At 36.2% G+C, this 14288-nt stretch overlaps 2 protein-coding genes across 6 annotated transcripts in view; one reads left to right on the top strand and one right to left on the bottom strand.

Annotated features, from left to right (window-relative positions):
* Window positions 1–4069, top strand: part of FGF7 (fibroblast growth factor 7) — a 63124-nt gene extending 59055 nt beyond the window's left edge. Inside the window, exons 3-4 of the mRNA XM_060096813.1 lie at window positions 1527–1630; window positions 2658–4069. Coding sequence (XP_059952796.1) covers window positions 1527–1630; window positions 2658–2852 — 299 coding nt within the window. The 3' untranslated portion in view covers window positions 2853–4069. The remainder of the gene's footprint in view (window positions 1–1526; window positions 1631–2657) is intronic.
* The window catches only part of FAM227B (family with sequence similarity 227 member B), a 248255-nt gene that overhangs the window by 139315 nt on the left and 94652 nt on the right, over window positions 1–14288 (bottom strand). The gene's annotated exons all lie outside the window — the stretch shown is intronic.

A 14288-nucleotide genomic window follows, 5' to 3' on the forward strand; every position in this document is an offset into this window, starting at 1 on the left:
AAATAAGAGGATGAAGTGAAGGCATGGAATAAAAAATTAGAATTTCCTCCACTTAAGTGAATATTTTAGAAAACAGCCTCTGGAAACTTGATTTATGCAGATAATTTTCAGTTGGAATTTTCTTTGTATTATGTTAAGTGCAAGAAAGAGAATGTCTCAAGCTGAAAGTATAATTAACAGTAGATACATAAAATGGTTCATTAAACTTTTAATTTCTATGCCATTTTAAAAAATTGAGAGTTTTTTTTACTGTACTTAGAGTATTAAAATACAGCACTTTAGGAAATGATATATAATGAAACAGTAGGTTAACATTCTTGTGGCAATTTCAATAATGGTTAAAAATTAATTAAATGGTATAAAGTTATAAAATATTATGTGATCAGGACTCATAATTTGGTTTTAGACTCTGTTTTCATTATCAAAAAGCTCACTATCAGTTTAAAATATTTAATATTTTTTAGGTACAAATGAACTTATGTACAAAACAGAAACAGAATTACAGATGTAGAAAACAAACTTATAGTTACCAGGGGGTAAGGGAGGGGAGGGATAAATTGGTAGACTGGATTGACATATACACACTACTATATATAAAATAGATAACTAATAAGGACCTACTGTATAGAACAGAGAACTCTACTCAATACTCTGTAATGGCCTATATGGGAAAAGAATCTAAAAAAGAGTGGATATATGTATATGTATAACTGATTCACTTTGTTGTACACCTGAAACTAATACAACATTGTAAATCAACCATACTCTAATAAAAATTTAAAAAAATAAATCAAAATAAAATATTTAATTTTTTAAAGGTAGTTGGTTCTGTTTACCATCATTTACAATTGCTTTAATCGGAATTTTATTCATTTTCAGTATATTCAAGAAATATTCTGTCAGCAATAATTATTAATATAAAGTTTAAGTAGAAAATTAAAGATGTTAGCTAATTATATACTTTCATAGCATTATATAATGATTAAGAGCCAGACCTTTTGGGTTCAAATTCCACTTCTGCCACTTACCAGCTGAGAATTTGGGCAAATTAATTCTTTGTACCTGAGCTTCTTGATCTGTAAACTGGGGATAATATGACTACTTGCCTTATAGTCTTGGTGATAAGTACATGTATTAATACATGAGTGCTAAAACAATCCTTTGCATGTGGTATGAATTCAATAAACATTAGGTATTATTGATGTTATTATTACTATTATAGTAAATTAGAAATGTAATTCTAGAGAAGAAAAAGCTAAATTCAAATATGTAACTCTTCTTTTTGAATCCAAATATCTTTTTCTACAAAATAAAAAATCAATAGTTTTGCACTTCCCACATTTAATAAGGACTAATCTGGTGTTTGTGTGTACATGTTATGGGTGGATGGGGGTCTCAAGCTGAGTAAATAATCACGTTAATAATCTTAACTTCCAAGTGAAACAGAAATAAGGACAAATGGTCATTCTTGGATAATCTGCAAAGCTGAGTGAATAACTGACATATCTTTCTGTGATTCCTTGCAGACATCATGGAAATCAGGACAGTGGCTGTAGGAATTGTAGCAATCAAAGGAGTGGAAAGTGAATATTATCTTGCAATGAACAAGGAAGGAAAACTCTATGCAAAGGTATTGATAATTGATAGCTTAGACTTCGTTTCTCAAACTTATTTTTGTCAAAAATATTTTCCCTTTCTGAAAAGTAAAAATGAAATTAATTCCTCTCAAACTACATAATTCAATGATTTCATTAAAACATTTTATACTTAAGAATTAAATTTTCTCTGTGATCTTGGACAATTTGCTTAAGTTCTCTGGACTTTGGTTTCTTCATCTGTAAAACAAGTCGGATTAACTCACCTCTAAGGATCCTTCCAGCTCTAAGATTCCATTTGTACTTTAGATTCTTAAAATCTAAAATGTCCATCTGTCAGTATTAAAGCTCTTTTTGTTAAAGTTCACCCAATTTGCACTTTGCTGACATGAAAATTCTTGGGGGAAAAAAATCCAGACGTTTGTTTATCAACATCAATCTCACAATCATGGGCTTTGAACTGTAAGCATTCCTATTGTTCTCACTTTATTATAACATGAAATATGCAATAGTTCATCCCACTATAACAAAGTATAATTGACTTTCCTTTGTATTCCTGGCACAGACTACATAAAAATACAGGTTTAAGTGAATGAATGAAGAGTTGGATGAACAAATTAACTTTTTATTTTCCATCAATATCACAGGCAGTGTAATAGTAAATGAAGAAAAGTTGTGAAATATGTCCTTCAGCTGAGGGAGGCAGAGGCTCTGCTAATTGTATCAAAATATCAGTGTTAGGGAAAGAGTGACTTGGGCATAGTAACATGAGAGCTGTTAATTAGGGGGAAATAGCTCTTAATACTTAAGAATAGTAGCAACTGACTGCCAAAAAGCTACATGTTTGAAGCTATGTTGCATAACTAAATGTGTATCATTTTATCTTTTAAAAAATTTAATCTTTTTTCAAATATGCTAAGTATATATAACAAACTGCATTATGTCTGCTCAAAAGAAGTCATGTATGTTTTAATTCTACCAAATATTACTGCTTATTCTTTGTCTAATTGAGTCCCTCCAAAAATCATTTGGATAATGCTGTTTGTTTGTTGTTCTTTGCAGAAAGAATGCAATGAAGATTGTAACTTCAAAGAATTAATTCTGGAAAACCACTACAACACATATGCATCAGCTAAATGGACACACAGTGGAGGAGAAATGTTTGTTGCCTTAAATCAAAAGGGGGTTCCTGTAAGAGGGAAAAAAACGAAGAAAGAACAAAAAACAGCCCACTTTCTTCCTATGGCAATAACCTAATCATATATGGCATATAAGAAACCAGTTCCAGCAGGGAGATTTCTTTAAGTGGACTGTTTTCTTCCTTTTTTCTTTTCTTTTCTTTTTTTTTTTAAAGTAACCAAGAAAGGCTGGAAAACTACTGAAAAACTGATCAAGCTGGACTTGCGCATTTATGTTTATTTTAAGAGACTGCATTAAAGAAAGATTTGAAAAAATATACACAAAAATCAGATTTAGTAACTAAAAGTTGTAAAAAATTGTAAAACTGGTTGTACAATCATGATGTCAGTAATAGTAATGTTTTTTTCTTAAATTAATTTACCCTTAAGATTGTTAGATTTGATTATCTGATAATGATTATTTAAATATTCCTATCTGCTTATAAAATGGCTGCTATAATAATAATAATGCAGATGATGTTATATAAGATGTGTCAGACCTAAAAGCTGCTGGAATGATTTGTCAGATAATCAAGCCAACACTAACTATGGAATATGAGCAGTATCTGAACGCTTTCTAGTGAAAAGTTGTGAACCACTTAAATTCTAATCAGAAAAGAAGGAATATTCTAAAAAATTCTATTATGGAAATGAATCAAAGAGGTAGTTTTACAAGAGTATAAGATTAGAACATGCTTGTACCTATTAACAAGAACAAAATTCCTAATGCTGCTCCCAATTGAAAGGGTATTGCTTAAAGGATGTTTTCAAAAATCTTGTATATAAAATAGCAATAATGATGATAATACTGTACTTCATCTCACTCACCACAAAATAACATTTTATAATCCCTAAAAGTAAAATTCAAAAATCTTTTATGTTTTTTTCAAGTAACATAATCTATCTTTTGTATAATTCATATTTGGGAATATGGCTTTTAATAATGTTCTTCCCACAAATAATCATGCTTTTTTCCTGTGGTTACCGCATTAAACTCTATTTTAAGTTGTATTTGAACTTTACTGTTTTGTTATTTAAGTTTATGTTATTTATAAAAAAAACCTTAATAAGTTGTATCTGTTTCATATGCTTTTAATTCTAAAGCAATAACAAAACCGTCTGGCTCAATTGCAAGTTCCCCCTCCCCCTCATGAGCAACACCAAGTCTAGTACACAGCACTCAGGCCAGCAAATCCTGGACAGCAGACAAAAATGACAGCCTGCAGCAATTCTTACAATAGACGTCTCACAGGGAACAATACAAAAATGTGAAATATGTTTTGCCACATACTCTTGTCAACTAAATTGGATCTTATAAGTAAAATCACTGTAGATAAAAGAACTTACAGGATTTTAAAGTTAAACTATATTTGAGTTCATGAGTAGAACAGTACAACATTCAAAAAATATGCATATTTAAAGTTAGTAGTTTTTCTAATCTCTAGAAATCTCTGCCATTCAAAATATGGCAGCATTGAAAGTTGTTTTCCTGTTCAATGGCAAGAGCACAATGCCCAAAGTAGAGTCTATACTTAGGGATTTGAGGCCCTGAATAGCAATGAAGGCTTGAAGTCAGGCTACAGATAATGGACTTACTGAAAAGATAAATTTCTACTTCATAATCCTGGCATTGGCAGATCTTTTTAGCACTTTATTGTTCATCAGTAGAAGGCCAACATTTATCGAAATTAAATTAGTGGTATGCTAATAAGGGTGGTTTTAATTTCAAAATATTTGTCTTTTAAGTCCCTTTATTTTATACAAATATTAACTGAAAATACATTTATGAGAGAGTTACATGAAAAGGCTAAGTTAACAGAAATAACAGGTTCATTTGATTTTCTTGTCACTCAACCTACATGATGAGGCTGCAGGAAGCTAGAAAAAATTGCCCTTCCTCAGATATACTCTGGGGAAATGCCATGAATGATATTCTTAACTGTTGTATGATTCAAGGGCCTTGCTAGCCTAGGTTCCTAGATCAGGCTTCTGTTACTGGTGTCTTGTGAGCATACTGAGAGCAGAAGAGGACCTATGTGTGTGTGTTTTTTTCTTGAGGATCTATGTTTTTCATATTTGTTTCCTTAGTGTCTAGCAGAGTGTCTGTCCATAATCAATCTTTTATATGAATTCACTCAATGTTTGAGTATCAAAGAAAATTCATAATGAGACTAACTGTACTTTATTTTAAAAAGTTAGAGTGAAACATGATTATATGGAAATTTAAACAGAAACAGTGTGTATGTATATAAGATATGAGCTATATTAGGACCAAATACTCTGACTATAGAGTTATAGTTATGAACAAATTACAAAGCAATGCTGAATTAACCAACATTTAGCAGTAAGTCCAATCCAGTAGTGTTTCTAGAAACACTTACTTATAATTCTTTATCCTCCCTCCCCCCTTTTTTTTACACTTAACGTGAAAATTTTAGAAAACAAAATCTGCACTAGTTACATACACTTAGAATTCAAGAATCTAAAAACTGCAAGCGGCCTTATTCCTTACTATTCATTTGTAGACCAGGAAATTGAGATTGTAACAGATCCCAAATCACATAGCTGGTTAGGTTCAGAGCTGCCCACAAGAGTCTAGGTCATTCAGCATGTACTTCCTACTCTTGGATGATTAGGATTATTAGTTAGTGGTCTTTTAAAAAAATATTCCTATTGAGATATAACCTTTACATTTGCATGCAAATGTGACATGTTTTGGCACTTTTTTTACTTTCTTATATAATAGTCTATACTGTCATATTTGACTCAAAAGGAGGGAAAAATGATGAAATTTCTAATTCTGACTCCTATTCAATTTTTTTTTTTGCTTTATAACAAATTTAATCAGTTATACATATACATATGTTCCCATATCCCCTCCCTTTTGTGTCTCCCTCCCACCCTCCCTATCCCACCCCTCCAGGCGGTCACAAAGCACCGAGCTGATCTCCCTGTGCTATGCGGCTGCTTCCCACTAGCTATCTACCTTACGTTTGGTAGTGTATATATGTCCATGCCGCTCTTTCACTTTGTCACAGCTTACCCTTCCCCCTCCCCATATCCTCAAGTCCATTCTCTAGTAGGTCTGTGTCTTTATTCCTGTCTTACCCCTATGTTCTTCATGACATTTTTTTTCTTAAATTCCATATATATGTGTCAGCATACAGTATTTGTCTTTCTCTTTCTGACTTACTTCACTCTGTATGACAGGCTCTAGGTCCATCCACCTCATTACAAATAGCTCAATTTCGTTTCTTTTTATGGCTGAGTAATATTCCATTGTATATATGTGCCACATCTTCTTTACGCATTCATCCGATGATGGACACTTAGGTTGTTTCCATCTCCGGGCTATTGTAAATAGGGCTGCTATGAACATTTTGGTACATGACTCTTTTTGAATTATGGTTTTCTGAGGGTATATGCCCAGTAGTAGGATTGCTGGGTCGTATGGTAGTTCTATTTTTAGTTTTTTAAGGAACCTCCATACTGTTCTCCATAGTGGCTGGATAAGTTTACATTCCCACCAATAGTGCAAGAGGGTACCCTATCTCCACACCCTCTCCAGCATTTATTGTTTGGAGATTTTCTGATGATGGCCATTCTGACTGGTGTGAGGTGATACCTCGTTTTAGTTTTGATTTGCATTTCTCTAATGATTAGTGATGTTGAGCATCCTTTCACATGTTTGTTGGCTATCTGTATATCTTCTTTAGAGAAATGTCTATTTATGTCTTCTGCCCATTTTTGGATTCAGTTGTTTGTTTTTTGGATATTGAACTGCATGAGCTGCTTGTAAATTTTGGAGATTAATCCTTTGTCAGTTGCTTCGTTTGCAAATATTTTCTTCCATTTTGAGAGTTGTCTTTTTGTCTTGTTTATGGTTTCCTTTGCTGTACAAAAGTTTTAAGTTCCATTAGGTCCCATTTGTTTATTTTTGTTTTTATTTCCATTTCTCTAGGAGGTGGGTCAAAAAGGATCTTGCTGTGATTTATGTCATAGACTGTTCTGCCTATGTTTTCCTCTAAGAGTTTGATAGTGTCTGGCCTCACATTTAGGTCTGTAATCCATTTTCAGTTTATTTTCATGTATGGTAAGAGAGAGTGTTCAAATTTCATTCTTTTACATGTAGCTGTCCAGTTTTCCCAGCACCACTTATTGAAGAGGCTGTCTTTTCTCCATTGTTTATTCTTGCCACCTTCATCAAAAATAAGGTGACTATATGTGCGTTGGTTTATCTCTGGGCTTTCTATCCTGCTCCATGATCTATATTTCTGATTTGTGCCAGTACCATATTGTCTTGATTACTGTAGCTTTGTAGTATAGTCTGAAGATGGGAGCCTGATTCCTCCAGCTCCATTTTTCTTTCTCAAGACTGCTTTGGCTATTCATGGTCTTTTGTGTTACCATACAAATTGTGAAATTTTTTGTTCTAGTTTTGTGAAAAATGACATTGGTAGTTTAATAGGGATTGCACTGAATCTGTAGATTGCTTTGGGTAGTACAGTCATTTTCACAGTGTTGATTCTTCCAATCTAAGAACATGGCATATCTCTCCATCTGTTTGCATCATCTTTAATTTCTTTCATTAGTGTCTTATAGTTTTCTGCACAGGTCTTTGGCTCCTTAGGTAGGTTTATTCCTAGGTATGTTATTCTTTTGTTGCAGTGCTAAATGGGATTGTTTCCTTAATTTCTCTTTCAGATTTTACATCATTAGTGTGTAGGAATGCAAGAGATTTCTGTGCATTAATTTTGTATACTGCTACTTTACCAAATTCATTGATTAGCTCTAGTAGTTTTTTGGTAGCCTCTTTAGGATTTCTATGTATAGTATCATGTCATCTGCAAACAGTGACAGCTTTACTTCTTTTTCTATTTGGATTCCTTTTATTACTTTTTCTTCTCTGATTGCTGGGGCTAAAACTACCAAAACTATGTTGAATAATAGTGGTGAGAGTGGACAACCTTGTCTTGTTCCTGATCTTAGAGGAAATGGTTTCAGCTTTTCACCATTGAGAACGATGTTGGCTTTGGGTTTGTCATATATGGCCTTTATTATGTTGAGGTAAGTTCTCTCTATGCCTTCTTTCTGGAGGGTTGTTTTCATAAATGGGTGGTGAACTTTGTTGAAAGCTTTTTCTGCATTTATTGAGATGATCATATGGTTTTTATCCTTCAGTTTGTTAACATGGAGTATCACATTGATTGACTTGCATATACTGAAGAATCCTTGTATTCCTGGGATAAACCCCACTTGATCATGTTGTATGATCCTTTTAATGTGCTGTTGGATTCTGTTTGCTAGTATTTTGTTGAGGATTTTTGCATCTATGTGTATCAATGATATTGGCCTGTAGTTTCCGTTCTTTGTGACATCTTTGGTTTTGGTATCGGGGTGATGGTGGCCTCATAGAATGAGTTTGGGAATGCTCCTCCCTCTGCTATATTTTGGAAGAGTTTGAGAAGGATAGATGTTAGCTCTTCTCTAAACATTTGATAGAATTCACTTGTGAAGCCATCTGGTCCCGGGCTTTTGTTTGTTGGAAGATTTTTAATCACAGTCTCAATTTCAGTGCTTGTGATTGGTCTGTTTATATTTTCTATTTCTTCCTGGTCCAGGCTCAGAAGGTTGTGCTTTTCTAAGAATTTGTCCATTTCTTCCAGGTTGTCCATTTTGTTGGCATATAGTTGTTTGTAGTAATCTCTCATGATCCTTTGTATTTCTGCAGTGTCAGTTGTTATCTTCTCCTTTTTCGTTTCTAATTCTGTTGATTTGAGTCTTCTCCCTTTTTTTCTTGATGAGTCTGGCTAAAGGTTTATCAATTTTGTTTATCTTCTCAAAGAACCAGCTTTTACTTTTATTGATCTTTGCTATCGTTTCCTTCATTTCTTTTTCATTTATTTCTGATCTGATCTTCATGATTTCTTTCCTTCTGCTAACTTTGGGTTGGTTTTTCTTTTGTATTTTCTCTAATTGCTTTAGGTTTAAAGTTAGGTTGTTTATGTGAGATGTTCCTTCTTTCTTTAGGTAGGATTGTATTGCTATAAACTTCCCTCTTAGAACTTCTTTTGCTGTATCCCATAGGTTTTGGTTCGTCATGTTTTCATTGTCATTTGTTTCTAGGTATTTTTTGGTTTCCTCTTGATTTCTTCAGTAATCTCTTGGTTATTTAGTAGTGTATTGTTTAGCCTCCATGTTTTTGTATTTTTAGTTTTTTTCCTGTAATTGATATCTAGTCTCATAGCGTTGTGGTCGGAAAAGGTGCTTGATACAATTTCAATTTTCTTAAACTCACCAAGGCTTGATTTGTGACCCAAGATAGGATCTATCCTGCAGAATGTTCCATGAGCACTTCAGAAGAAAGTGTATTCTGTTGTTTTGGATGGAATGTCCAATAAATATCAATTAATAGGAATGGTAATTACCAATTAGACACAGCCTTTTTGGTTGCTGTGGCAGCAGCCTTAGCATTTCATGCCCGTCTCTGGTGTCTGCGCTGATGGCCGTGGCTCACACCATCTGTGAAGCTCGTTTAGGTGGTATTCTGAATCTCCTCGCACACCCCGAACAATGGTCTCTTGAGTCTTAGGTAGTTTCAGATTTTTCCCGGACTCCCCCCAGGTTAGCTGTGGCTCACTAGCCCCCTTCAGGCTGTGTTCACGCAGCCAACCCCAGTCCTCTCCCTGGGATCTGAACTCCGAAGCCCGAGCCTCAGCTCCCAGCCCCCAACCGCCCCTGCGGGTGAGCAGAGAAGCCTCTCAGGCTGTTGAGTGCTGGTCGGCACTGATCCTCTGTGCGGGAATCTCTTTGCTTTGCTGTCTGTACCCCTGTTGCTTCACTCTCCTCTGTGGCTCTGAAGCTTCCCCCCAACACACACCCCATTTCCACCAGAGATGGGGCTTCCTAGTGTGTGGTACTTTTTCCTCCTTCACAGCTCCCTCCCAGAGGTGCAGGTCCCATCCCTATTCTTTTGTCTCTGTTTTTTCCTTTGCTCTGCCCAGGTACGTGGGGAGTTTCTTGCCTTTTGGGAAGTCTGAGGTCTTATGCCAGAATTCAGTAGGTGTTCTGTAGGAGTTGTTCTACATGTAGACGTATTTTTGATGTATTTGTGGGGAGGAAGGTGATCTTCATGTCTTACTCCTCCGCCATCTTGAAGGTCCTCCTTACTTTCTCCTGAGTTGAGAAGATTTGCCAGAAAACAACAGAGAAAGTCCTAGTCTCTTCAATTTCAGGAGTTTCCAAATCCTCAAATTGAATTTATGAGATGATAAAAATTTATTTTCTTTTCATATGAATAGAACTTATAGTCTAATAATTGAAATGTGAAATGAATAATAACATTTAGCATGAAGATGGAAGGCCTTTCTCTTGATAAGTCCAGCCAGACACGTATTAGTTATCTATTGTTGTGTAACAAATTATCCTAAAACTTAATGGCTTAAACAGCAAGTTTTCACTATCTCATAGTTAATGCAGTTAGGGACCTGGGTGTGGTTTAGCTAGTTGTCTCTAGCTAGAATCTTCTATAAGGCTGCAATCAAGGTGTTGGCCAGAACTGCAGTTATCTGTTATCTCAATGCTCAACTCAGAGAGGGATCAACCATAGATCCTCATTGGTTGTGGGTTTGAAATACCACTTCCTCGCCACTTGTGCCTCTCCATAGCTCCACTTACAACATGGCAGTTTGTTTCCCACGGAGCAAGGAATCAGAGAGAATGAAAAAGAGTGCCTAAAACGGAAGTCACAGTATTTCATAGCCTAATCTTCAGAAGTGTCTCATCACTTCTGCCTGTACTCAAGGGGGGGGAATTAACAAAGGCATACAAACCAGAAAGCAGGAATCACTGGAGGCCATCTTAAAGGCTGACTATCACAAGTCAGAAACAATGTTTTTAAGGCCACTGCCACAAAGACAGGATTCTTTAGGGCCTAATAACGAGTAATTCATGGCTTTCAGTGGTGAGCCATTCAGCAGAGAAAGACGAAGTAGGTATATCCTCTGTGGCAACATATTTGATCCTTCCCTGAAGGATACTTTATGGTAAAATGCCACATAGGATAATTGAGAAAAGGTTTGAACCACAGCGTGTACTGCCTATTAGCTTGAGTTGTGCCTTCTTAGATTTCCGAATGTAGGTGGAAAACTAACATCACTTTGCCTCTGCATGAAGGAAATGACCCTGCCTTCAGACCCAACATGAAGATAACCTTCCCCTCCACCACCCTACCTCAAGAGAATAAGATCATAAATGCCAGCTGAAATTCCTCAAGCCATAGAGTTTTGTCCTACATGGTGGAGGTAATCAGTCACAAGTTACCCAATATCATATGAGGATAAGAGCTAAACAGACTTGAAAAACAATTTGTTTTAATGCAAGATGCACATTGGAATCACCTGGGATTTATATATATATATATATATATATATATATATATATATATATATATATATATATATATAATGAGACCTAGGCCCCACCCCAGACCAAATGCATCAGTATATCTGGGATGGGGCCCAGGCACTGGTATTCTTAAAGCTCTCCAGGAGATTCTAATGGGCCTATGCATTTGAGAACCAATTAGCTAAATGATGGCAGCAGGGGTGGAGAGGACTTCTTAGGAATTACACCTGATTCTTTATCTTTGTTTCTTCCCTAAACACCCTGAAAAGCCTTATGCTGCTTCCCACCTAATTCCATATTTTCTAAGTCTGCAGTGCTTCTTGGATCCCTGGTTTTCCTATTGTCTCTATATTTTGTTATTCACATTGGGGCTAAAAGGACATTCAAACACTGGAAACAGAGCCACAGTTGTTTTTGCAATGAAACAATTATGGAGTATAAAGTGCACAAAGGACACCCTCCCCCTACTCCCAACACCTGCCACACACACACCATAGTCCATTCTCACACAGAGCAGCCAGAGTGATTCTGTTATATCATATCTCAGATAATGCAATTTCTCATTCAAAACTGCAGCTGTTTTCCATATTAGAATAAAAGCCAAAGTCTTTAGAGTGGCCTATGGAGGGGCAATGGAAAAATGTAAGTGATTAAAGACTTAAATGTTAAATTAGGTATGGGGAAAAAAACAGGAAAAAAAGTAATAAAAGTCTCGAATTATGCACTCAGAATGTTTGCCAGATATCACTGAATTCTCATGCCATTTTAAAGAAACTCTAACTGTACACCGTAGACAATATTTTAATGGGCATGATATGCCCATTGATATGGAAAAGACAATAGCCCATATAAAAAATTGACAAATGAATGTACACAGTTATGTTTGAAGTAAAGAAAATACTTAAGGCATATGTACATATCAACTTAATGAGTCTCCACTTTAAATTTTTTCTATTAATCAACCAATTAATGGATCCAGCTAGGCTGGGTGAGACTTAACTGATCTTCTATTGTTGGTTATTTTGGTTTTTTCAAATTTTTCACTAACATAAATATGATTTTTTTGTACATACTCCTTTATATTTATGATTATCTTATTAAGATAATTATAAGAAACAGAATTATTAGACCAATAAATTTTAAATCCTTTAAAAATGTAAATTGCAAATTTGATTTTCAGAAAGCTTTTCCCCAATATATATTCCAACCCTCTGTACGTGAGAATGGATGAATATTTTCCCTGAAATTTATGCTCAAAATTTAGTCAGCTTTATTCTTACCTCTACTTCTCTTTGACTATCCGTTATCACCAAAACCTAGCTAGCCTCTTCTTTTTCAACATCTCAGATGTATGTCTTTCTTGGTCCTTTACAACTTCATTACCTCATGTCTAGAGTTTAGCAATTGTTCCCTAATCATTCTTCTGTTTCAAGTTCCTGCCCATCTCAGATACTACCTATTTCCTTAATCTTCCTGAAATACTACTTTGATGGTATCAGTTGTCAGTTAAAGAATCCATGTTAGCTGCTTACTGACTATTGGATTTAGTTTAAATTCTTTAAAATAGCATCCGAAGGTGTCAAACAACTGGCTCTACTTTATCTGTCCAATCTTCTCACTGCTCACCATAAACCTTAGAGTTCCCTTAGTCCACTGTGTTTATCCCATTGTCTTTTTCTCCTCACTAGTCCTTAATTTAAAAAAAATGGATCTTATCTATTTTGTTCACTTACATATCCCAAGCACCTTTAACAGTGTCTGGCACAGAATAAGCAGTCAGCAAATATTCATTCAATGAATGGATAAACCAATTCCAATTCAGTGACAGAATAATGAGTACACCTCATTACAAAGCATTCCAATATTTAAGCAATATATAAATGTAGTTGTTGCAAATGAATAGAAATGTACCATCTTGGGGTGGGTTCAATGTGATGGAATAGGAGGATGCTGGACTCACCTCCCCTCATGAAAACATCAAAGCTACAACTACATACAGAATGACTCTCACTGGGAACTAGCAGGAAGGCTCCTCTACAACCAAAGCTGTGAGGAAAGATTCACACACGATCTGGTAGGAAGGGAGAAGTGATCTGGTCAGGACCTGCATCCCTAGCAGAGGACACAGAAGAGGAGGGGGCTATTTCACAGGCTCAGGGATCCTTCCTGGGGAGTGAGGGTTTTGAGACAGAAGGGAAGGGGTCAGGGCACAACCTTTAAAAGAATGGCATAGCTGTTGAGGATACTTCATAAACTGGTTAGAACCAACTAGGCCCAAGGTGGCAGAAAATTTGACTTCCAGTAGACCTTGAGCCTCATTATACTCCCACTGTAATACATTAATGTACTAAATGACACACCCACAGGTGCCATGACAGTCCCGAGGCCAACCATAAAAGGGCAAAATGTGAGCAGTGGCCCAATTCCTTGAAATCCCCACCCCTTCCTCAAAATAGCTGGAATAACCCTCCCACTCATTAGCCTATGAAATTACCCAGCCCATGAAAACGAACTACCCCATATTTCGGGGCCTCTCTCACCTTCTGAGATGGCCCACACTCTGTCTTTGGAGTGTTTCTCCTAGGGCTGCTCTCGCCTTCTGAGATGGTCAGCATTCTGTCTATGGGATGTGTATCTCTGCCTTCATTTTACTATGGCTCGCTCTTGAATTCCTTCTGTGTGAGGTCAAAGACCCTCAGTTGGCAGGCCCATCCCAGGGACTCACCCAAGACCTGGGACATGACCATCCTCTCATGTCCCATTTTCCTGCAAATTATTTACAAAGGATATTAATAAACCTACTTCTTGCCTATCACTTTGTCTCTCCCTGTATTCCTTCTGCACGGAGACATAAAGAACCTGAACTTCATTAAGTCCTGAGATGGGTTGTGTGGTTTCAGTTAGAAGATTGTGGGTTTGAGTCCCAGCTGAGGTGCAAATGGGTTTGAGTCCTCTCCTAAGTCAGAGGCTGTGGGTTCAAGTCCCATCTGAAGTATGGCTGGGTTCAAGTCACATCTGAAGGGGTGCAGTTTCACTTTGATCAGGGTATTGGCAGCCACTGCCAGCATACCAGCATTCACCTTGGTGCACAGACTTGGGAGGGAGTGAG

Source organism: Mesoplodon densirostris, chromosome 4 (assembly GCF_025265405.1).
Source record: "Mesoplodon densirostris isolate mMesDen1 chromosome 4, mMesDen1 primary haplotype, whole genome shotgun sequence".
In the NCBI taxonomy this organism is placed as follows: Eukaryota; Metazoa; Chordata; class Mammalia; order Artiodactyla; family Ziphiidae; genus Mesoplodon; species Mesoplodon densirostris.